Source organism: Crocodylus siamensis, chromosome 13 (assembly GCF_052110815.1).
Source record: "Crocodylus siamensis isolate JL-2025a chromosome 13, ASM5211081v1, whole genome shotgun sequence".
Classification (NCBI taxonomy): Eukaryota; Metazoa; Chordata; order Crocodylia; family Crocodylidae; genus Crocodylus; species Crocodylus siamensis.
This window is the reverse complement of record NC_143407.1, coordinates 13799649-13825375: the sequence shown is the minus strand read 5'-3', so window position 1 is coordinate 13825375 and position 25727 is coordinate 13799649. Positions and strand designations below refer to the sequence as shown.

The following is a 25727-nucleotide window of genomic DNA, read 5'->3' as shown; positions in this document are numbered from 1 at the left end:
TGGAGGACTTTGTGCAGCTGGATCCAAGTGATTAGCCGCTGTCAGAAAAAGCTAAAGCTTGTTGGTATTGTCCTGCACACCTAGGTACCTTTACAAATCTGGACTTTTGTGTTTACAAGGTACAGCTGGGCACCAGGGGAGCAGATGGGGTAGAATCACTAACCTACTAAACATACCTGTCTGTACCAAGCTGGTATCACCCAGCTGGTGCTTAACAGTATATGGCATGGGCAGAGCCCCTGCCTTGCATGGCCACCCTTCCTGACATCCTGGTCATATTCATTAGTAAATCCAGACTGAGTGTCTCTTTCTGAAAACTGTGCTTCAGTCCAACCATAAGTTATGGGCTGCATGTGGGAACCCCTGGGCAAGGTTCAGGATGGGATGGTCAGACCAGCCAGTCATAAAAGTTTCTTTTTGCTTTAAATCTGTGAATCATTTAATCTGGGATGCTTGATTTGCCCATCAGAACCACTGCTACCAGCACCAGTGGTAACTAAATTAATTTGCAGCCTGGTTAGATGCCAGCTAGGTACATACTAACCAAGCAACCTGATCTGCTAATAGAGATGCAGGAGACTTACAACAGCATCCCAAAAAAACAAGAGGCGTTTGTTTTGGGACTGGAATAATCAGCAAACATCCTACCTTCAGTTTCCAATCTTCTTGCATCTTCAGGTTTATTAGCTGCAAATTTGTGGTGTTTTGTGGCTTATGGAAGAATTTATAGCTCCATATAATATTTTTTGGCTTCCTGTGTGGAACCACTAATAGCCTCTAACAGGCAGAAAATTGAGCTGAGACTATCTTTCTTCCTCCTCATTTTTTTTGGCCCAATTCAAGTCATTAATAGTTCCAGGCTGTGTGTCGTCAGCTTCAAATCATCTGGACAGTTACAGCCTGGAATAACTGCTCCTTTGATGTCAATTTACTTTTATTTCTAAATAAACATCAGGGTATTTGAGATTTTCCAAATATGAACCTATAAGCTCACAACAACAACAGGAAAAATAGCGACAACAGTAATAGGACGCCAGACATCTTACTTTGCATCTGTGACCATTAAGAGGTGTTTGTTTTAACTAGAAGACCAGACAGGATTGCTTTGACAGTCCCACTGTGATGCCTGAAGCTGGTATCTTGGAGCACAGCTAAGAAAAGTGATATTTTTATAACCACTTCACTCACATGCCATTCCCTACAGTCCTTGGCTGGGTGGTTCAGCTTTTAAAAACCTTTAGCTGTGGACAAGACACTCTTCTCTATGCTTGGCCCATTTATTTCTTCTATGGGTTCGTGAGCCTTCTCTGCTGGTACTGTGCTGTTGGGGATGGATTGGTGATGGTGGGTTGGCATCTTTCCATAGTCTTGGCATGGTGTCACATCTCCAGATGTGGCTGCAGTGAGAAGTCCACCCCCAGCTAGCACTGGAGAACCCACAGCTCACGCACGGTATAGTGCAGGGGCAGACTTCAGACCTGGAGTAGCCAAGGTGTTCATAAAGTCACTTTTACTCCTCTGAGAAGAGAAGCTACTTTGGCCAAGTGAGGTGGCAATGGCGGCACCCAGCTGTAGCAGAGGAGGGGTGGGCATATTGCCACCTGGTGGCAGGCATGGCTTTTTGCAGCCTTTTTCTATGTCTATACAGACCAAATCTGTGGGAAACAATACCATGATGTGAAACAGAAAAAAAGGTAGAGAATTATTTGTGACGCTTTTTGCAGCAGTTTTAAGCTCTGAAAGAGGAGAAAATAGGCATAAGGGATTTCATAGAAATGTTTTGTATACAGCACTCTTGTTCTGAGTCACTGCTGGTCCTGATCTAGAAAGAATCATTCTCTCTCTGCCCATCAGCTAGAAACCACTTCCTATGCTGGTATGCAAGCACCTGAGATCAGGGTGGGTGGATGATTCACTAAATGAAATATCCATCAGTTTCTAAAACATTTAGGTAAGCTTGTCACTGCTCCCCTGGCCTCTTGATGTCACACAAAGGGGCCAGTGGAGCAATGAAAAGGATCCGGTGTTTGCATTTGGCTGAAGGATCCTCCCAGCACACTACAGAAGACTGAAAGGCCACCCTTTGGCTGGGAGTGAAGTTGTAGCAGAGCTCTGTGAAAACTCCAAGCTATTCTAGGAGGACAGAGACATAATTAGTCATGCTAGTCTGAAGTCAGCTAGAAGGTAGGGTAGATTTGCACCTTACAGACAAACCAAAGTATATCTAGATACAGCACAAGTTTTCATGAGCTGAAGCTCACTCTGGAAGGATGATATAGCATAGTCAGCTTGTGGGACAAAGGTGAAATGTAGACTTCAGAGCAGCTGAGTGCTGGAAGGGACTAAAGGTGGTATAATGTTGTCTTGACATGCCCCTCCCGCTAGGCTGTGAGGTCTGTGCTGCATCCTTCTCTCTTCAACCAGTTCCTCCTTGAACAGCAAAACTGGGTGGTGAACCCTGGGTGGTTTCTTTGGCTGCCCTTGCCCACCCACACAAAGGGGCTCTTCAAAGTATGAAAGGTGAAATTTTGGCTGTACTGGAGTCAATAGCCAAACCCTGCACTGATTTGCCATAGGGCCTAGATTTCACCCATGTCTTTTTAGTCTTTCTTTTAGCAAAGACAGGCTAGGCCAGGAACTGATGTTCTCTCAGTCACAGAAAAACTGAGCTAGTGTAGACATGATAGGCCAAATTCATGTTGGGAATAAAAGTGAAGGGGTTACACTTGGGATGGCCCATGTCACAGTGACCACAGGAGAAGGATCTCTTGCTGTTTCCTTGCTCAGTAAGCTTTGCTGAATTTACAGAAGCTATTCCTGCATGTTTTCACTGCCCTGTTTAGCTGAGACAGTGCATGCTCATTTTGTCCTGTGCTCTTGCTGATGTGACTAAGACTTTCTTTATAGTGGGGTTGGGGTGTTGTGTAGCTGTGATTCATAGATTCATAGATTGTAAGGGACCTTGGAAGATCATCGGGTCCAGCCCCCTGCACCAAGCAGGAAAGATAACTGGGGGTCAGGTAACCCCAGCAAGGTGACCGTCCGGTCTCCTCTTGAGGATTTCCAGGGTAGGCAATTGCACCTTCCCTGCGGGGAGCTTATGATGGTCCAGAACATGTATGAAAGGCAAATGTTTTGTGTGATATCTTTTATTGGACCAACTGTATAGTTAGCAGAGATGTTGGGTAAGCCTTTAGGCACAAAGCATCCTCCTTCAGGACCTGTAGAAATCCCAGGAAGGATAAGTCTGGAGAGAGTTTTTCAGTATATACTCAGGCCAGACTCCCAAGAGGGTATTTAGGTAAGGCTTGGACTACACCTGAATAAGGACTTGAGGAACTGGCTCGGCTCATTTTAGGGAGATTGTAAAGGAAAGGAGAATGTATCATAGAATCATAGAAGTCGGGTTGGAAGGGACCTTGTAGATCTTCAAGCCCAATCCCCGCCTGGGCGGGAGAAAAAGACTGGACTCAAATGAGTCCAGCCAGGTAGGCATCAAGCCTCTTCTTAAAGACCCCCAGGGTAAGAGGCAGCACCACTTCCCTAGGAAGTTGGTTCCAGCTCCTAGCCGCCCTGACTGTGAAGTAGTTCTTGCAGATGTCTAATCTAAACCTACCCTCTAATAATTTGTGTCCATTGTTCCTTGTCATGCCAGGGGGCACTAGGGGAAACAGTGTCTCCCCTAAACCCTTCTGGTCCCCCCTAGTGAGTTTATAGACAGTCACCAGGTCCCCCCTCAGCCTTCTCTTGTGAAGGCTGAACAGGTTTAGGTCCCGCAGTCTTTCAATGTAGGGTCTGCCCTGTAGTCCCCGGATCATGAGTGTGGCCTCCTCTGGACCCTTTCAGTGTTGCCCACATCCCTCCTGAAATGGGGCGCACAGAACTGGACACAGTACTCCAGCTGTGGCCTGACCAGCGTCGCGTAGAGGGGGAGGATCACCTCCCTGGCTCTACTTGAGATGCACCTGTGGATGCACGACAAGGTCCGGTCAGCCCTGCCAACCGTGACCTCACATTGTCGGCCCATGTTCATCTTGGAGTCAGTCATGACTCCAAGATCCCTTTCTGCCTCCGTGCTCTCAAGAAGGGAGTTTCCCGTTCTATAAGCGTGCTGCTGGTTACTACAGCCCAAGTGCAGCACCCTGCACTTGTCAGTATTGAAACGCAACTTGTTTATGTCAGCCCACTCCTGTAACCTGTCCAGGTCTTGCTGCAGTCTTTCCCTCCCTGCTAGCGTGCTCACCTCACCCCAAATTTTGGTATCATCAGCAAATTTAAACAGGTTGCAGTTCACCCCGTCGTCCAAATCACTGATGAAGAAATTGAACAGTACAGGCCCCAGGACCGAGCCCTGTGCATATCTCTGTGCATAATGTTTTTGGCCTCACTGAATGAGTGAAGCAAAGCTCAATTCAGTTTGGCGTTTCCTAACCCATGGGGCACTCCATGAAGTATTAGTCAGGGGGACTCAGCATATGTATTGAGAGGGGTAGGTCCTTAACATATAGGGCAGCTGCAGTGGAATGTGCCTGGTTTCATTTTCCAGGCAAGAGGCTGAGCTCTCAAAGGTCAGGAAGCATTGGAACAGGGTCATCAGCAACTATCCCTTAGAAAGGTCTACATCTGCCTCAGACAGGCTGGGGTTATTGATACACTAGAACAAGACTACACCTGGTTGCGCTTTCACTTTCTAGTGATTACAATGCATGCCAGAGTTTAGAGACTGCTCTTCTATCCAGGGGTAGTTGCTGAAGACATTACCCTCTGTATCTGCCATGTATGGGGCAGAGTGGGGGGGTTAGTTGGGAGATGCTACCTATTCTGGGAAGAATAGGTACGTATTCATTCAGGAAGACCCAGGCCTGTACATACTTGCATGCATACTGACATTCAAACAAATGCTCATCTGCTGATGAAAGAAAAGAGAACCTTTGTACTAAACCACCTGAAGAAGAACAGACTGGAAAAGAAACACATCTCCAAAACAACAGAGGGAGCCAATATTAGCTCATGTTTAATTATTCCTTGCCAAGAATATTGGTTATGAATCTAAGCTCTGTACTGTTAGTTTGTGTATCAAGCTGGATTATTATTGGGCAAGATTTTGCAACTAAGGATGGTTCACAAACACATCCACTTGTACTTCAGGGATGAAACTCTTCTGCCGTGAAAAAGTCTATCTGGCATTTAGGGTCTCCATCTACGTTAGCAGGAACTTAATGATGTCTAGACATTGGACTGTCACATACTGGGGGAGCTTGCTCTACCTGTTTTACATAATTGATCGTATAAGGTACATGAAGTTGCCCCCTCTTTCTCATTACCTTCCTGCAGCTTAAGCAGGAGACAGAGGAAGGTTCAGTGTCTGGCCACTAACGTAGGATTTGAGAAACTTAAGTGCAACTCCCTGCCTGCCACCAGTTCTCCTGGGCAAACCACTTAGGGCCAGATTGTTAAAGGTACTAGGCACTTAATTTCCCACTAATTTTGCTTAGTGGGAATTTTGAAAATACCCATGTTCCTAACTTCAGTTGATTGGAGTCTATTTAGTGCAATGATTTCAAAGGCAATTAGAGGCTTAGGTGCTTTTGGAAATCCCAGTGATGGCCTATATACATCATGAGGCAACAAAATGGTTCAGGAGCAATGGTGCGAGTTCAGGAGCAATGGTGCTTCTTCAAGGGAGCAATTCTCACTGCCCAAAATGAGGCCATTCCCACACAATCAAAGAGCAGGAAAGGAGCCAAAAGACCTGCTTGGCTCAAGAGGGACATTAGAGAACTTTTGAAAAAGAAAAAAGATGCATATAACAAATGGAAAAAAGGTTCAGCAGCCAGAGAAGAGTTCAGTTGTGTAACCAGGGTCTGCAGGTATGAGATATGGAAAGCCAAGGCAGGCACGGAGATCAAGCTGGCATCCAAAATAAAGGACAATAAAAATGCTTCTACAGGTACATGGGGAGCAAGAAAAAAAAAAGCTCCACTGTGGGACCTCTACTGAATATGGAGGAGCAGCCCACAATTGACCCCCATGAAAAGGCTGAGCTCCTAAATGAATACTTCACATCAGTATTTCAGAAGGCTGCTAGGAGCTGTGCATCTGTCCAGAGGCCCAGAGAGCACGAGGAAGCCTATAAACAACATGACGTCAGTCCCACACAGGTGAGGGTCCTCTTAGGACAACTGGACGTTTCCAAGTCCACTGGGCCAGATGACCTACATCCAAGAGTCCTGAAAGAACTGGCTTAACTCATGGTAGGGCCCTTGGCAAAGATATTCAAAAAGTCGTGGAACTCAGGGCTGGTCCCGGATGACTGGAAGAAGGGCAACATCTTTAAGAAAGGGAGGAGGGATGACCTTGCAAACTACAGACCGGTCAGTTTGACTTTTGACCTTTGAAAAACTTTTTAAAAAATTGTTAAAGAGGCCATCAACCACAAGCTTGTAAATGACAGGGTATTACGAAACAACCAGCATGGCTTTGTGGAGGGTAGATCATGCCTGACAAACCTGGTGTCCTTTTACGACCAGGTAACTAACTAGCTGGACAAGGGTCATGAGGTAGACATCATTTACTTAAATTTCAGTAAACCCTTTGATTCTGTCTCCCATGAAATTGTCTCAATCGAACTGGAGGGTACTGGCCTGGAGCGTACAGTGAGGTGGGTGGATAACTGGCTTAGGGGCTAGTCCCACAGAGTGGTAATCAATGGGATGGCCTCATCCTGGAGGACTGTCTCCAGTAGTGTCCCACAGGGATCAGTGATTCGACCAGTGCTTTTTAACGTATTTATTAATGACTTGGATGAGGAGGTGGAATGCTCTATGATTAAGTCTGCAGATGACACCAAGCTGTGGGGAAATGCAGGCACGTCTGAGGATAGGGTAAAGATCCAGGATGACCATGACAGACTTGGTCCTATGGGCTGATCAGAATCAAATGAGGTTCAACAGGGAAAAGTGCCAGGTCCTTCTTCTGGGTAGGAAGAACCTTCACCACAGCTATATGACAGGCAGTGTCCCACTGGCTGGCACAGCATCTGAACAGGACCTGGGGGGTCACAAATGACCAGAAGATGAATACGAGCCAACAGTGCGAGGAAGTCGCCAGCAGGGCAAACTGCACCCGGGCGCCCATCAGCCGATGTGTTGCCAAACAGATCCAACGAGGTGCTTCTTCCCCTCTACTCAGTGTTGTTGAGGCCGCAACTGGAGTACTGTGCCCATTTTTGGGTGCCGCACTTCAAGAAGGACGCGGATAAACTCGAGAGGGTGCAGAGAAGGGCCACCTGCATGATTAGAGACTTGGAGGGCAGGCCCTATGAGGACAGACTGTGGGAGCTGGGCTTGTTCAGTCTGGGTAAGAGGAGGCTGCAAGGTGACTTGCTAGCCGCCTACAAATATGTCAGGGAGAACAACAGGATCTGGGGGAGCAACTCTTCAGGAAGGCAACCCTTGGGATGATGAAGACCAATGGTCACAAACTAACAGAGGGAAGATTTAAGCTGGACATAAAGAAGAACTTCTTCTCCATAAGGGTAACTAGAACCTGGAACACATTCCCAGCAGAGATGGTGTAGTTGCCATCGTTGGAGGTGGTCAAGAGGATAAGCACCTCGATGAGCTTGTTTGAGGTCTTTAACCTCCTGCTTATGGCAGGGGACCGGACCCAATGACCTCACAGGTCCCTTCCAGTCCATTGACTCTATGACTAAATATCCTTATAAATCTGGGTGTCAGTTACCCAGCCATATAATGGGAAGTGAATCATAGGGTTGGGAGAGACTTCAAGGGTCATGTAGTCCAGCCCCTGCATAGATGTAAGATACACTGTTCCCACATGACCCCAAACAGGTGAACAACCAGACTCTTCTTGAAAACCTCCAATAAAGGAGGTTCCACAACTTACGTGGGCTTGTCCTACTGCTTTTATGGTAAGGAAGTGTTTCCTGAGATTGACTCTAGATCTGCTTTGCTGAAGTTTGAACCCATCACCTCATATCCTGCCCTCTGTGACAAAGAATAGTGTCTCGTACCAGAGACCAAGCAATGCAGTGGCAAATAGCCAGTACTCCAGTCCTTGCAAGTGATGGGCAGCATAAACAGCTGCTACAGAGTTATCTGGCTTATTCACAGATAGATTATCTGAATAGCTCTGGGAGAAAAGATGGGGAAAGTGCCCTGTTGTGTGCACTGACCTATGACATTAGCACATGCTTTAATGTGTTAAGCCAAACCATTCTTAATGAGCAAGGGGGCTCCTTCATGACAACAGCCTTAGGTCAGATGTGAGCAGGAGACTTCATTTGTGTCTTACTTAGCAATGGAGCATTAGAAAATACCAAGTGTGGCCAGTCCATCATGCACACCCAAGGACAGACTTGCAACTGTGGCAGGAAAGCAGCAGGTAAGATCCTGACCCTGGGATTTGGATTTGTTCAGCAGTATAGGGGAGGAGCCCAGGGTAGGGCAGCTGCTCGCCCACATTAGGAAACCGTTAGGATATTTCAACCTTTCCCAGATGACTGAATTCTCTAGTCTGAGATGTCACTGCTACAAAACACGTGTCATCCCGCCACCATAGCTGGGGGAAGATTTCACATTCCAGAGTAATTACCAGGTAGAGGCAGGGCTAGGGGAGAGCTCCTGGTTAGCTACCATGTTGAGGCGTGGCCGGGGGAGAGTTGCAGGGTAATTACCATCTAAGGGCAGGACTTGGGGAGACTCGCATGTAATTACAATGCGTGGTCCCAGAGGATGAGGGTTACGAAGTAATTAGGCAGCAAATACCATCTCGTTGGTGTGTAAAAGCAGAGTTATTTCTGTCCTGTAAACCACAATCCAGGTTAGTTAGTAATTGCTTGGAAATCCATTAAGTGTAATTATACAGTAATCTGCAGGAGACAGTAATTAAACTAAAGTTCCAAGTATTTACTGCTTACAACGCACTAAGTTGCATGCTAGTAGAAAGGAAGCACACGATAGTCCAATCTCGTCATGCAATATGTTGCGTGCAAAGTAGCCTTCTGCTACCAAGGCCAGTGAGGGATGGTAGAACAAGGGTGGGATTGTACCACTGCACTTTCCAGGAAGAGTATTGACCATATTAAATCTTCAGGAACGTAGCTGACTTGCTGAAGCTGACACCCCTCTTCAGGGGCAGAGTCTGCTCCAGTCCTCTTATGAGGCAACTCTAGTGCTGGAGCCCTGTTGTTCTCCCCACACAATTAACTCAACTGTAGCATCAGTAGGGAATGGTACTGAGATTGACTCTGTTATCTCCAGGAAATATATGACATAGACCTGAGTCCAAGTGAGTGTATGAGAATCATTTGAGGCCTTGGGCAACTGCATGTTGAAGTCAGTGGGAGACTTGACAAGGGCTGGATTAGCATCTGAACTGGGGAGACCTGCCCTCCGTTCCTTTCCCACTGAGGAAGTGGTACCAGATCCTCACCCACTTCCACCATCTGCAACCCCCACACCCCTTGCATGACCTCTGAAACCACTGCCCTGAGGCCTAGGAAGTGTTGGATGGCACATGTCATGGGATACGGGGTCAGAAGTGGGTAGCAAGTGAAGCAGCTAATGTAAGGGTGTAAGTTAAATAAAACTAGTGTAAATGACACCTGTTCCTAGCTCCTTACAGCCTCGCGTGCACCAGGGTCAGTAACCCAAATCTGGTTCATGACTTTCAGTTCCTGTCTCAAGCTTGAGCCCAGGCAGAGGTTTCTTGGAGCCTGCTTTGCCTGCTGTTTCCCACGATAGTAGACACCACGGGCTGACATGGTCTTGCTTTCTGCTCCCAGCTGAACTGCAGGACCAAGGGACAAAGCATTCCCAGTGGAAGGCCTTCTGCTCTGCAATTTCCTGCTCCCTGCAGCTGGTCAGAGATGGTAATAGGAGAGTAGTAGCTCCTATGCACGGCTCATGAAATAGAAGCTGCTGCTTTGTTCCTTGTGGTATGTAAATATGCCCAGATGTGACGCTGGAGGACGTGAGTGGGAGCAAATCTCTAGGAGAGCACGTCTTGGAGGTTCCAGACCAAGCCAGCCCCAACACAGACAAGCTCCGGAGACTGTGGGGATGGGAAGCAAAATACTTCAACATCTTCAAAGCAGCCAGAGTTTGGACCAGCCTCTGCCTGACAGTGCCCCTAGCAGGGAATATTCCCGTGGTAGGAACACGTGAGGCTTTGTTGTTTCCAGACATTGGTGGCTGAATGAGTGCAGTTGGAAAATTTCATCCCTGATGCTTAATAACCAAATTTCCATCCCTTCAGAGCATGGATACACTCCATTAAGTTCCTCCGGGATCTTTAATGACTGCTTTTTCCCTCCCTCTGTCTTCCAGGGACCTGAACTACAATGAGCTGTTGGAATTCCCTGTGGCCATCAGGACCTTGGGCCGACTACAGGAGCTGTGAGGCTTTCTAGTTATTTCATTTTAAAATTTTCATTTTCAGCAAGAGAATGGCACAAAAAGAGCTGTGTATGTGCTGACTGAGAAAAGCAGCCATTCCAAGTCATTGTTTGCTTTCTCCAAATTCTCTCTGCAATATAAGCAGCATAGTCCTACCCAGCACAATATACCTCGCAGGCATCATTAGCATAGAAAAGGTGGCTCCAGTCATGATGCTACACTGCACAGGGCATTGGGCATTAATGGATATTGCCTCAGGTAGCAGGGATGGGATGCACAAGGCACTGGCATGCCCGTGCTACCAGCTTTGCAGTACCCTGGTGCTGTCTGGCCTCACCCTCCTTCTAGGCCTGACCAGCAGTGAGAGCCAAAGCCCTTTGAAGTCAGTGTGGAGTTCTCTAGGGTCTGCTGAGGTTTATAACAATGAGGGCACAGCAGTGCTCCCAGTGAAAGCAGCAGGGATGGGTTTTGAGATAGGATCAAGCCCAGTTTGAAGATGCATGTAGTTTCTCTGATCATTTATGAACCTTAGGACTGCTCTGTTCATTCACTGTGATACAGGTTGGGGGTAAGCATCAGGACAGGTGGCAGCTTTTTGAGTAGATTTGAGAGGGAGGGACTGGAGACAAAAGTTTCTGATGGAAGGATTTCCTGCACAGAGAGAATATTAGAAGGATCCTCACAGCCAAAAGCAAAACACAGGTTGTAAAGTGAGGCTAATTAACTACTGGAACAGATCCCCAGGGGATACAAGGGATCCACCATCACACAGAGGCTGCGCTTTGGGTTCATCACAAACGTCAGGCTTCATTATGGAGCAAATCGGACTGGAAGGTTACAAACTATACAAAAGTGGAATTTTTTTCCCCAGGCCTGGCCAAAATATGCTAAGGAAAACCCTGCAAAATGATGGTAGCCAACCTTAGCCTGAAAAAAGTGCAAACTTGGTTGACAGTTGTAGAAATGAAGCGATGAGACCACCAATACCAACTGCAGTCCATAGCTGGGTACAGTGTTGTAAAAGAGGCTGTTCCATTCATGGGATGCTGGGTTCCAGTCCCTTTAGCTGCATCCCATCAACTCCCAGTCCACGAGTGACCCTACTGACTTCAGAGGAGCCATTCACACAAGGCTATGCCCCTCAGTGTAAGGGGGGCCAGTATCAGATGCTAGGCCTGTCTTGCTGAATGCAGCAAGACTCTGGCTGATGCTTCTCATACACTTTCAATGACACTGCAGCCAAGACAGCGTGCAAGACTTCAATCCCATCTCCTCTGAGTTTCTAAGCCTCTCTATTTTTAAAAGTGTTTTCTTTCCTACCTTCCAACTATTAATGTCCCAGGATTTCTCTTCCACCAGGGGTTTCCATAACAACAACATCAAGGCTATTCCAGAGAAGGCATTTGTTGGGAACCCGTTACTCCAAACCATGTAAGAATTGTGAAAATGATCTTCTAGTTCATTAGATTCAAGGGAGGTAGGAGCCTACTGTGTCAGTCTGTGAGTGTCCTGATGATCATCTTTTCCTATGATCATAATCTGAAGTTTATGCTTAGGGGATGGGCTGAAAGAACCCTACTGTACAATAAAGGCTTGGACTTCTCCCTACCTCTCCTCAAGCCTGTGCCATGTGCCCCTAAGCCCTAGCTGCAATGCCTTTGATATTGAAGAGGAAGATGAATGGATGGCAGTGACCTTGCTGTGGTGTGTCATGGAGAGGTTTCTCCAGGCCCTGGCTATATCCCTCCCAAACATTTTGTCACAACGCTGCTTGGAAATTTTGCCTACAGCTTGTGTGCGGCAGCAGTAGCTGTGCATGTGGGGATGCTGCTGGGTAGAGCTGAACCACAGTAGTTCAGGAGACAATGGTCATCTATCCCCAACAGTGGGGCACAAAGGCCTAAGGACAGAATACAAGGGGCTGTGAGGCTAGCATCACCCCCTTCCCACCATGACCGCTTGTAGAGTTTTCAACCAGTTCTTCCTTTTGCTTCTCCCACCCTGCTTTTGGAAGCGCTGGCAGTAGCAAAAGTTCAGATTGGCTGGTTTTGGGTTTTGCTTGAGGAGATACTGATTCTGGTGGTGGGTCCAGCGGGGGACACAGGTCGCTGCTGCACTCACAAGGAAGAGAAAGCAGCTGTAGGGCATTTCTCCAGGTGCAGCAGCACTACAGAGCTCCAGCTGCCATTTGCCAGAGCTCAGCCAGAGGGTAGGCCAGGGGGCAGGCAGGGATTATGTGGAGCATGTGGGCTCATCACTGCAGTGAGAAGCTCATTCCTCACTCCAGGTGCTTTCAACTAATAATAGCATTTCCTCCAGTCTGCACAGGATAATCTAAGCTGGCTATTTGTCTCCTTTGCAGACATTTTTATGGCAATCCTATCCAGTTTGTTGGACAGTCCACTTTCCAGTTCTTGCCAAAGCTGCACACCCTGTAAGTTCATCGATCAGGTCCTTAAAAAGGTAACCGAGCTTGCACTGGAACCCTGGGGGCCAGCAGAGAGTAGGTGCCTCCTTCCTGCCGCTGCTATCATCGTTCTTGTGAACCTGACAGTGCCCTCACTGGGAAACTCAGTGCAGCTTTTCTAGCCCAGACCACCAATGCTAAATGAGCCCCATGTCTTTAGGCCACGTGGTGCAAATGCCCTTTAATAAAGGACAGCCACTGAGAGGGGCACCCTCTTCTCACTGATCACCTAGCTGTCAGGCTCCCAGTGCTTACACCCCTCCTCTCACTGGATAAATACCACTCTTACCTGCTGTAGATAAGCTTCCCACCAGGGCCCCAACTGAGCTGCAAATACCTAATGACTAACTGAATCTCATGGGCCTAGCCATGCACCATTATGCAGCACTGCCCAGCACTGCCCATTTGAGCAGTTGCAATACTATTGACAGGACCACTAGAGCAAGCATATTTCCTCTTGGGCAAAGGGATGATAAAACAGACCCACAATATTGTATAATACTGTGAGTGCCTCCCTGCAGTGGCATGTTAACAAGAGCAGCAGCTCCAGGCTTGGATCCCAGGGGGTACTCATCCCAGTCTGCACCACAATCAAGCCACTCTGGCTGCACAGGGCAAAGCGAGATGTCAGTGTGTTTGGGAGAAGGTGGATTCAGAAGCTCCAGCAGCTGGCCTTGCTGTTTTCAGCTGCTCTGGCCACAGCTCATACCTTGCCCCTGAGCTTGTCCCTATTTCTCTCCAGGTCCCTAAATGGAGCAACAGACATCAGAGAATTCCCAGACCTTAAAGGAACTACCAGCCTAGAAATATTGTGAGTTTCCCTGCGACCATGTTCCTTCTCTAAGGGGTTCCAGGCTTGTGAAGAGCCTCAGTGGAGGCCAGGTTTATTCTGTTATGCAGTAACTTTAAAGCCATGTGAGGCTCTGCTGCATATCACTGAGCTCGTCTCTAAACCATTTTGCTCCTGCATCTGCTCCAGCTAGCTTGTCTGGGAGCACCCCAGCTCCCCTTTTGCTCTCAGCGCTCTCTATTCCTCTCTCATTAATCACGTCTCATGGGCACCCCCAACCCACTTGGCCTAGAAAGCCCCCTACAGCAGAGAACTACAGAAATTATATTCCACCTCCACCCAGTCAGGGCCAGTGCTGCTGCCTCACTGCCAGGGAGCTGCACTGCCAGTTGCTGTCTAAAAAGCCAGAAAAAAACCCCCAAAAGGCAGAAAATCTGCCATGTTTGGAGCTCACTGACCTCATGATCAAGTCCTCCAATAATTGGTTTGGCTCAGCTCTGACCATAAGACCTGCCCATCCCCCAACCCTACTTAGGGCAGTTGGGAGTCCCGATTCCCAAGGACAAGCCTTCCCAGGAACATGCTGGCCACGGCTCGCCTGCTGGCACATTCGGTGAGGTCAGGACCTCATGGCAGACTCTTCAGTGCAAGACCCTTGCAGTCACAGGAGAGGACTGGTGAACTCCCTGCTGACTCTGTGAAACCTCTTGGAAGTGCTGAAGGACACTGTGTTCCCTCATAGCAGCTCTAATAGCACCTAAGGCTCTCCCAGCCATGCCATCTTCCTGGCAGAAAAACCAGGTTACTGGGGATGTCTTTATCAGTGCAGTGGCACTGTCCTCCTTTTTGCACAGTCTCTAAGGAGATCATATGCTAGCTTTGTCTATGACAAGGCAGGGCCACTGCCTGCTCCCCCAGGCCACCTCCTACCGCACTTCTCCAGACACCCAGCAGCCATTGCTTTCTTCTTGCTAAGTCACCTTCAGTTTCTGTGATGCTTTCCTTCTTGTGATTGCTCTGTCCTCTCCTGCCTGGCACTGGAAGGCAGGGCTGGGGCAGTGACAGGCTCTCTACATGCCCACTTCTCAGTAATACCAGCCATTATCTCTTGTCTCCATTCCCAGGACCTTGACCCGGGCAGGGATCCATTTGCTTCCCAGAGGGATGTGCCAGCAACTACCCAGCCTCCGAGTCCTGTGAGTAACAAATGCTCCCCCCATCCTGCTTGGTCCTTGGAGAGGTGGCATGCAAAAGAGTGCCCAGGGTCCTGGGCACACAGGCAGCTCTCTCTCTCATGCTGGGCCAAGTGCCCTGTAGCTGCCCAGCACACTTGTCCCAGCTGTTTCAGGTGCATACTGGAAAGGACAATGCTCAGCTGCCAGCAAACAAACCAGAGCACCACAACCAGCTCAGTTACAAAAGAAGATTAAAAGGGACTGGGATAAGTTTATGGAGGGGAAAGGATGCCAGAAAGAGTGTGAATGTGTGAAGTTCTTGCTGGTCAGGTCAGCATCAAGGAGGGGGTGGGGTGGGCAGAGTTTGCCTTCCTCTTTAGCTGAAGTGTGATCTTCTTCCTTGGGTCTTTCAAATGTGCATTAACAACCCTTGCAGCAGCAGGGCATTGACCGTGCCTTTGTCCCCCCTGCTTTACCTGTGATAGTTTCGGGCAGGGGTGGGCAACTATTTTGGGCGGAGGGCCGCTTATTGAGTTTTGGCAAGCCATCGAGGACCGCATGATAGGCAGCCAGGGGCATATAAATATTACTTTTCTAAATGTTTTAGGGGCCCCGCGGGCTGGATAGAATGGCCTGGCAGGCTGCATCCACCCCCCAGGCCGCATTTTGCCCACCCCTGGTTTAGGACGTTCTTGGCACTTTGTGCAATGTGCCTTGTGGTTGTGTGACAGGGTGGATTGTGCAGTTTTAGGAATAGGTTAGATGGACTTGTATGGGATGGTTTAAACAGGGATGATCCTGTCTGGAGCAGGGTGATGGACTAGGTGGCTTCCAGAGGTCCCTTCTAGCGCTACTTTTCTATGATTCTGCAATTCTCTCATCCAGAATACTAACTACCCAGGCAGTTCTCATTACAATCGCAGCTGCCCTGATCTTTGATTAACACCCCCCCACCCCCCCCACAGGAGCCACCACTAAGCTCAGAGGCAATAGCTGTTACACACGTGTGAGCTTCTTGTCTCCCCACTCTGTACTTATGCATCATTCACCCCACTGGACAACAAGAGTAGAAAAGGGTATCCAGTACTGCCCAGGCAGAGTGGCAGCTTTATACAGGTGTGAATGTCACACCAAATGCAGGACAGAGGGGTCTCGCACAGGGGATTGCCCCCATACAAGGCCAGAGCCAACCCCTCTCCCCAGGTTCCATCAAGCACAAGTTATGGGGAAGGGAGATTATATTGTGCACCTGCAACACAGCAATGGCTATTAGGGGGTCCCCTTTGTTCACAGTGGGCCTAATTCCTCTCTCACTCACCCTGTTGTGAACAAGTCTCTTGGGCCTGGACCCCCCCACCCATTACTAATCCTGCTGTAGATCAGGACTCCGCTAGTATCAACAGAGTGATGCCAGTATCAATGGGAGGGGGGAGTCCCTCAACCTTTCCTTTTGTCAAACATGTTTGTCATGAAAGCTTGTTGGGACATGTCTCCCTCCTCCTATCCCTGCCCCCAGAGAGCTTCTGGGCAAAAAAAGTGAAAACTGAAAAATGTCAGCAGCAGACTGTGTATGGGAGCATCCTGCCAAGGGGCCTTACAGGAACTGTGGTGCTAAGGGCTCATCTTCCCATTCTCATCAATGGGCAAAGATCTCTGACTGGACTATATCTTCTGTGATGCAGCAGGAACTCAGTCCTTCCCAAGCTCCTGCACTCAGTGTTAGGCTTTTGGCCTCAGTTCACTGTGTAAGGCCATCTGCCTGGGGACATCTCCAAATCTTTGTGGTGTTTATCCTCAGCACCCTTATCCTAGCGGGCAGGGAAGGGCTGTTATCGCTGTTTCACACTTTGGGGTCCAAGGCAGAGGACAGTTAAAAGGCTGCTTTAAGATCATACAGGAAGCCTGTAGGTGAGCTGGGAATCATGTCCTCTAGGCAGAAGGAGCCTTGGGCTCTGCCACTGACTATGTGTCCTTGGACAAGTCATATAACTTGTCTGTGCCCTGGTTTCCTCACCTGTACATGCCTACAAATATTAACTACGCACCTATTTAGGTGCTTTAAGATCCTCATAAAGAAGGTATCAGAGAAGTATAAAGAATAAGTAGTAAGTATGTTCCTGGGGATTTGGCAGTGGTGAGAAACACTGCTCAGCTCAGGGCAGCCTGCAGATGAAAGATCAAGGACTTCAGGCAGTCAGTTTTTGAACAACATCTCCATATGTGGGAGATGTCCCTGCAGGTAGAGACAGCCCATATCAGCTCCCAGTGTGCCCTGCCCTTGACCTGGGGAGGAAGCCAGGAGAGTGCCAGAGATGGGCAAGAAATAGAAATCAGGCTGGTGGTGCAGATTGAAGTGCAGTCCCAGGAAGAAGGACAGGCACACTGCTGCACGAAAACCTCCCCAGGCATCAGAAACTGGTTTGCTCCTGAGGGCTGCAAATCTACGCACAGGTCCTGGAGGGGAGCCTTGACATGCATAACTGCTCTGCTTATGCAGACACAAGGCGTGATGTAGGCAAGGAAGCACTGACAGATTTTGCAGCTGTCTCCTGTGCTAAGCCAGGGGCCGGATGGAGTGGGCTTTGTGATCCTGACCCTAAAAAAGCAGATTCTAGCTGTACCAGGAGCAGGGTTTGTCACCTATAATAGACCAAGCTGCACTGAGGCCAGATTAGCAGGTGAAATCCTGAGCACTCCATGACTAATACAAGGAAATCACTCTGTAAGGAAATGAATGAGGAAGCTGGTGCCAAGCATCAGGTGTGTGCTGAACGGATATTCTTCTTCCCAGGGGTTTCCCACTTTCCCCAGCTGCATGGCCTAAGGTCAGGCTGCTCCCCTCCGCAGCGTTATCTCCTTCCCAAGAGAGCTAGCTATGCATTTAATCTCCTGACATTTCTGTTGTGTGCCTTCCCCAACAGTGAACTCTCTCACAACCAAATAGAAGAGCTGCCCAGTTTCCACAGGTGTCAGCGGCTAGAAGAAATGTGAGTAAAGACATTCCCTCACTCATGGCTTGGTTTGCAGTTGGGGGCCCGCTTGGTGACAGACATGATCTTGGCTCCAAGGTACCCCAAGGGATTGAGCAAGCAATGGGAGATCCAGTTCCTAGGACATACAAATGCAGCCAGGCCTTTGCTAGAACTTGAATGGAATAGGAATTATGGGGAGAGGGGGGTTAAAAGTTCATTTCATTCACATTGGATGCAGGACCTGTGAAGTGAATGCAAGAGGCCTGACGTGGAGCCGAGTCTCTTCCAGGAGATGGGACTTATTAATGATTCTCATTTATTATTTGTATTCGAGTAGTGTTTAGGAATCCCAGTAATGAACCAGGACCCCATTGTGACAAAACAAAAGACTTAAACCTGAGAGCCTCTACGTGAGAGAGTCCCACCGTAAAAGGAAGGACTGGACTGCGCTGATTTTACTTTAACCTAATGTGGAGTTTGGTTCTGGATATTCCCCATTGTCATCTATCCTGTGGTGTTAGTAGTAGGCCTGTGCGAGTCAGCAGAGATCTGATCCAGCGTTGGATCTGGCTGCTTCAGATGGCCGTGATCTGATCCGGAGCTCGGGACCGGGTTTCCACCTCGATCCGGCCAAAGCTTCCGAGCTGCCTCAGAGATCCGGCCATAGGGTATAATGGGGAATTGATGAAATATCTATAACTTTGTTGTTTCTTGTCTGATTTGGATGAAACGTGCAGGGACGGTAGCCTCTGCTGAGAGCATGAAACCTGCCAAATTTCAAGGACATCCGGGCAGGGGTTGGGGGGCACTGTACCTCAAATTCTTGAAAACCAAACTCATGTCACGGCCGTGCGTCACACCACAGGGGGATGAAAACTGCAGGGCTGGTAGCTCTTACTGAGGCCACAAAGCCTGCCAAGTTTCAAGAAGATCAGTGCAGGGGCTTGGGGGGAACTGCCCCTCAAGCTGCGGACAAGCAAAACTCGTGCCACGGGTGACCCTGCGCGTGCTAAGATGCAGCGGGGTGACAGCTGCAGGGGCTGTGACGCCTGCCAGCTGTGGAGGAGATCGGTGCAGGGGGCCTCTGGGGCCTGCACCCCTAGCTGCTGACAGGCAAAACTCGTGCCAACACTGTGTCTGTCCTGGGGCAGTTGACTGTCTGCATTGATTCTTTCCCCTCCTTAGCCTGGTGTTGTAGGTGGTAATTGATGCTCGTTAAGTCGTGATGCAGTAGCTAGATCCTGTGTATTGAGCTGGTCCCCCAGTGAATCATGAGTGATTGACTGGTAACTGGGAACACAGCAGCTCAGCAGCCAGGCCTGCAGCAGGGTCTCCCCTCCCGCCCCAGGACAGACACGGTCAGTCCCACAGCACCCATGGCACGAGCTGTGCTTGTCCACAGCTTGCAGGGTAGTTCCCCCCAAACCCCTGCACCGATCTTCTTGAAACTTGGCAGGCTTTGTGGCCTCAGTAAGAGCTACCAGCCCTGCAGTTTTCACCCCACTATGTTGTAACACCTAGATGTGACATGAGTTTTGCTTTCAAGAATTTGCGGTGCTGTTCCCCCCAAACCCCTGCACTGATCTTCTTGAGACTTGGCAGGCTTCACCTCTCTGCAGAGTCTACCATCCCTGAAAATTTCATCCAAATCGGACAAAAAACAAAGTTATAAGTATTTTATTGTTTCCCCATTATACCCGATGGCCGGATCTCCGATGCGGCTCCGAAGCATTTCGGGAAGCCAGACAAGGCAGCGCTTCGACCTCGATATGCTGCTTCAGACCCCAAAGCGTCCAAAGCTTCTCCGGCTCCGAAGCTCCGTCCGAAGCCTTGCACAGCCCTACTTAGTAGGTCACTTATCACTGTGGTATCGAAGGCTAGGATTGCCAAACGGGAGTTATGCATCTGCATCCCACTGAAGTTGCCCTGTGTTCTCCGGTTCTGTAGCCGCAGATTTAGTCAAGTAATTTAGCAACTTGCCACGGAGCTGTTTTCCACAATTGAAGTTTAACATACATTCTGTTCCTAGCTATAGGCAGATCTAGGATTTTCAAGGTGACGTGCCACATCATCTGCACCCCATCACATATAATACAACACATTTTTCTCCAGTTAAGAAGAAACTAGAAGCTTTACTAATAGGGTGGGGGTAGCACTATATAATCTAGGAAACTGGTGCACATTCTAATCGTTACATTAGTTTTTGCTCTGATCTTAAATGGAAAAACTATAAATCTAAACACACACAACAAACTAGGCAAAAATAGACAAAAGATAGTGTCATTTGTCCTGTAAGCATCATAGTTAAATGCATTTCTCTTACTCAGAGCCATAAAAATGAGTTCTAGCCTTCTTGAACTTTTTGGCAGGACATTCAATACTTACTTCAATATCAGTCATTTCTATACAAGTTAATGTTTTTAGCTAGAGCTAAAAAAAAAAAGAAAAGGCTGCATGGCTGTGAAATAAGATAGAGATTATCAGGAACAGTTAACAAACAGCAAAACTGCAGAAAAGATAGTCTGAATACAGTAAGAAAGATAGCAAAAGGGCTGGGAGACCCTTCTGGATCTCCTGAAAACAAAAGAGAAGCCTATAAAAGATAGCAGCTGGGAATTACCCTCAAGGAGCAGTACACAGGTATGGCCCACACCTGTAGGGACTGGATTAGAAAAGCTAAGGCAGAAACCAGAAAGAAACTGGCAACAGAAATCAAAGACAATAAAAATTCCTTCTTTAGATATGTAGGAAACAGGGAAAAATAAAAGGAAATATAGGACCCCTGAAGAATGCAATGGGACAGCTGACAACCAACACTCAGGAGAAAACCAAACTCCTAAATTAATATTTTGTATCGATATTCCACCAGACAAAAGACATTAACTTACCAGACAGAAAGCTGGATGGACACAGTGTGGGTGATCACCTCCCTATCAGTGAAGATCTTGTGAGGAAATACCTAGAGAGGCTGCATATCTACAAGTCAGCAGGTCCTGATAAACTACACCCAAGGGTGCTGAAAGAACGGGCTGATGTCATCACATGACCGATGACAAAGCTATTCAAGAACTCATGGTACTCGAGTGAGGCCCCAGAAGACTGAAAGAGGGCCACTGTCGTGCCTATCTTCAAAAAAAGGAAGGAAGGTAGACCCAGGGAATTATAGGCTGATCAGTTTGACCTCAGTCCCTGGGAAAATCTGTCAAAGAATCCAATACTGACAGGCTAACAGAAAGCATTATTCTAAATGACAGCCAACATGGCTTTGTTGCAGACAGGTCATGCCTGACCAATCTCATCTCCTTCTATGATCAGGAAACTCACCACCTGGATAAGGGAGATGAGGTCAACGTCATATACTTGGATTTCAAAAAGGCCTTTGACTTGGTTTCCCATGATGTCCTAATGGTAAAATTGGCAAGTTGCAACCTCAACAATTTAAGTCTGGTGGCTAGGAAACTGGCTCCAAGGTCAGACCCAGAGAGTATTAATAGAACCGAATAGACATGGTGCAAGGTGACCAGTGGTGTCCCTCAAGGCTCAGTACTCAGACCAGTGCTTTTCAACATATTCATCAATGATTTGAACACAGGTGTGGAAAGTGTACTAGCAAAGTTTGAGGATGACACCAAGTTATGGGGAAGTGCGGTCACGCTAAAAGACAGGTTGAGGATACAGGCTGACCTGGACAGGCTTGTAAAATGGGCAGATCTAAACCTGATGATGTTTAACACTGAAAAATGCCAAGTGCTGCTACATTAGTCAGCACCACAACCGAAAGAGACCTGGAGGGTAACGACTAACCATAAAATGAACATGAGCCACCAGTGTGATGCTAGAGCCGGCAAACCGAACAACACTCTGGCATGCATCAACCAATGCATCACAAGCAAAACTAAGGATGTTATCCTCCCGCTGTGGTCAGGATTGGTGAGACCACAGCTGGACTACTGTGTCCATTTCTGGGTACTGTAGTTCAAGAGGGATGTGGAGAAGCTGGAAGGAGTCCAAAGGACGGCTGCATGAATGACTGGAGAACAGACTATACGAGGAGAGGCTGAGGGACTTGGGACTGTTCAGCCTGGAGAAGGGAAGACTCAGGGGACTTGGTGGTAGCCTTTAAGTATATAAGGGGCTAGAAGAACACCTGTTCACCAAGGTAACTCAGGGGAAGACTAGGAATAATGATCATAAACTAACAGAGCATCAGTTCAGATTAGACATTAGGAAAAACTTTACGGTTCGTGTGTCCAAAGCCTGGAATAGACTCCCCCACCCCCAGAGGTGGCACAATCGCCTTCCCTGGGGATCTTCAAAAGATGACAGGACACTTACTTTGCTGGGGTCATCTGACCTCAGCAGTCTTTCCTGCCTTGAGCTGGGAGGCTGGACCTGATGATCCCCGAGGTCCCTTCCAGCCCCTAACTTCTATGAATCTATGAATAGTGGAACATCCATCCCGTCAAAAAGGAGAGGGGGTCATTAACGCTTGTGGAACAGAGAGAGATTAGCAGGAATTAGGGCGATGATAATGAGCCATGAGGTCAATTGACTCTCTCAGCCCTGCCTGAAGAGAAATGCTGCTGCCCCTCCCCAGCAATTGTGGGCTCTGCCTGCTCCTTGCACTCTCTCTCACAATTTTCGTGCAAGTGGCAGGCACAACCCCTGCCTCTAGTAAAGGGCCATTCCTGACTCCAAGACGGGAGACCTTGCAGCGCAGTGGAGCACTTCTGGAGTGAGGTGCAGCATAGAAGGGAGGCAGCTACCCAGAAGGGCTGGGGAACATGGGAGCCTTTTACTGTCCCAGACAAATAAAGCTTTGCACTGCAGCGAGGGTGTGAAAGGGGACACTGTCTGAGCCCCAAAGTTGCACACGGAAACAGAGAGGGCTCTCGGCATTAGGTTGCTTTGTTTCTTGACCCACTTACCCCTTGAAATAAGAGCAGGTTTTATGAGCTCAAATGGCAGCGACTTCCGCTGTGGCGGCACTTTGTTCTGCTGCCAGGGGGAGCAGGGAGCCCGGCAGAGTAAGAATACTGCCTTAAGAACCTCTCACACCAGCCTCTCTGTCTTTTCAGTGGCCTCCAGCACAATAGGGTCCGTGAAATCAGAGCAGACACCTTTGGGCAGTTAATGGCCTTGCGCTCCATGTAAGTATAGTTTGGGCTCAGTTGGCACCGAAAATGGCTTGGATCTTTGTTGTGGGGAAAAGGGAGCCCTGGGCACACTGCCAGATTGACGCAGGGTGCCCTGACCATGCTCACATAGTCCTAGCTGAGCTGTCTGTACCATTAGGCTTTCAGGTCCAAACCATACCTCACCCTATGAAAAGAGATAGACAACAAAACCCCCTTTGCTCCGGTGACACCTGCTCCATGCAGATAGCTGACAGGCTGGTCATGCTGATAGGTTTACCTGGCAGGGAAAATACCATGACCACTAAGGTGGTTTTCCTAGTTGCAGGGGAAAACCACTTTCTTGGCAGGGGGTAGCACCTTGACCGAGGTAAGGCACAGTTAGCCTCCCACTTTCACTTCCAGTGGGAAGATCTTGGCTTTACACCAACTGTATGGAAATGGGCAACTCCTCCTTAGCTTGCTCCTGTGGCCATATGGCTGAAAGCAAGCAAAACTTTGGAGCATACAAACCCCAAGCCTCCAGACTTCAGCCTGCATGTGGGATGCCAGCCAAAGGATTTGAAAGCATCTGAAGCCCCAGGCAGGGGTGGAGGATGTTTGCCAGTAGTAGGGCCACATATGGTTCTTGAATGACTCACAGATTTGGAATGGATTTGGTTGATTTGGCTTGGGACATGAAACTTTTTTTTTTTTTTAAAGAAAAAAGCCAATAGGCTTCTTGTGGGCTAAGATCAAGTGTAGTCACTGCACTGGTCTGCAATGTTCCCTCTAAGGTTTAGTGATTTGTGAGCAATCCTGGCTGGGAGTCTGTGGGTATCTCTGTGTACCCGCCCCTCCCCCCTCCTGCAACAGCCTGTGGTCTGGTTGGGGCGAGTGGGAAGTGACCGGACACAAAGCTGGCAGTGGCCGGGGGGGGAGCATTAGTGGCCCCTTGCTATGGCCCTGAGCATCCCCCCCAGGCTGGTGCTCAGGGGGCCATGGCCGCCTACCTTCCCCCCCACCCCCCTGGTCAGTATGCCACTGTGTGCCTGGCATTAAAAAGTTATTATGTGGCATGCTTTTTTAATTGTGCACAGCCGTGCATGCGCGCAGCTTAGAGGGATGCTGCTGGCTTGATACCCAAGCCGAAATGCAGTTAAAATGGCACCATGTAGTGAAGGGTGCATCCCTGTCTGCATGCGGACAGGACTCCCTACAAGAGCCTCATAGTTAGCTTCCCGTTGGCCAGCTTCCGGTGAGAGGATCTCGGCTGCATGCCAAGTTTATGGAAATGAGAGACTCCTCCCTGGCTTGCTCCTGTGGCCATATGGCTGAGGGCAAGCGAAACTCAGGGGCATCCAAACCCCAAATCTCCAGGCTTGAGCCTGCAAGTAGGAAGTCTGCCAAAGGATTTGGAAGTATCTGAACCATGGAGGATACTTGCTGGTAGGAGGGCCACATAAGGTTTTTGAATGCTTCAAAGGATTTGGAACTGATCTGGCCAATTTGATCTGATACACAAAAAAATGTCCAAAAGTTTCCTATATAATGCTGATAATGGCATTGTATGGGACTAAACTGTAGCACTGTGCAAAGAATACACATTGAACATATCTGCAACAGACAGTGCATACATGTTTCACCTCCTAACCACATCCAACACCCATAGCCCCTACATGCAAGCATGCACACCACCACAGAAACTATGGACCCTGAACATGTATTACACACAACACACATTAACCACAAACATACATGTTACAAGCCACGTGCTCTGCCCACACCCAGGCATACAAACATTATACACACTACAAACTATTCATACTAACTGATCCTATTCACACACTAATTATACTCTCCACAAAAATCCACACACATCAGATGACACTCACCAGCTACACTTTACACACTATACATAGTCATTACACACATTAAGAAGTCACAAACTTGAACATCCTGTATGCAAGGCCTACTAAGCACACACAGACACACATATGGACACAGCTACATGCATGTTGCATCCCCTCATGTACGTTTGCCTTACCCGCACACAGGCTCTGTCCCCGACTGCCCATGCAGACACGAGGCTGAGTGCCTCCCCTCACCACGTGTGTACTAGAAAGGGAATGTGCTTGGCTCAAAAGCCTATTATTCTGACTGTAGGGGAAAGCCAAGACCTGCACACTGCTCAAGAGTTTAGACATCTTAATGCAAAAGTCTCTAAACTTGCAAAAATAGACCCAAATGGGGAAAGATCTTTCTTCAGGGCTGAATAGGTGATCTTAGCTGAAAAGCCCAATGAGGGAAGCTATGCCATTGTCACACTTCCATCTAACCCAGGTGCATCAAACTCACTTGCATCCCCAGGCCTTATCAGGACCATAGGTCTTCTTGCATGCTGGATCTGGGCCTGGTGATAGGGTGGCATGGGGATTAATGCAGCTGTTGCTGCCCTCACCCCCACCCCCACCCCCAACAACATGCATGCCCATTGTGGCTCCATAGCTGGGAATTCAATGACAGGCCCCATATCCTCACTCACCCAGTCCTCAACTTCCTGGCCCCGCTAGGAGCCTGCTGGGCTGGATGAAACAGCTTCAAATCTAGCCCATGGGTCATGTTTCACAACCTGATCTAAGCTGACAGGGCCTGGTTGTGAGAAGCTGGGCTTAGAGTCCCAAAAGCTGGGAGACAGAGGAAAGAAGCAGGGAGGGATTTAGAAGGGACACCATATTGAGGTGGGACGGAGGGGGTGGGGAGTAGAAAATGAACGGGAAGGCAAAGG

The 25727-nt window shown here is 48.5% G+C and overlaps 1 protein-coding gene across 1 annotated transcript in view; it reads left to right on the top strand.

Annotated features, from left to right (window-relative positions):
* Window positions 1-25727, top strand: part of LGR6 (leucine rich repeat containing G protein-coupled receptor 6) — a 216498-nt gene that overhangs the window by 160592 nt on the left and 30179 nt on the right. Inside the window, exons 7-13 of the mRNA XM_090025815.1 lie at window positions 10353-10421; window positions 11781-11852; window positions 12784-12855; window positions 13631-13699; window positions 14803-14874; window positions 17775-17840; window positions 22904-22975. Coding sequence (XP_089881941.1) covers window positions 10353-10421; window positions 11781-11852; window positions 12784-12855; window positions 13631-13699; window positions 14803-14874; window positions 17775-17840; window positions 22904-22975 — 492 coding nt within the window. The remainder of the gene's footprint in view (window positions 1-10352; window positions 10422-11780; window positions 11853-12783; window positions 12856-13630; window positions 13700-14802; window positions 14875-17774; window positions 17841-22903; window positions 22976-25727) is intronic.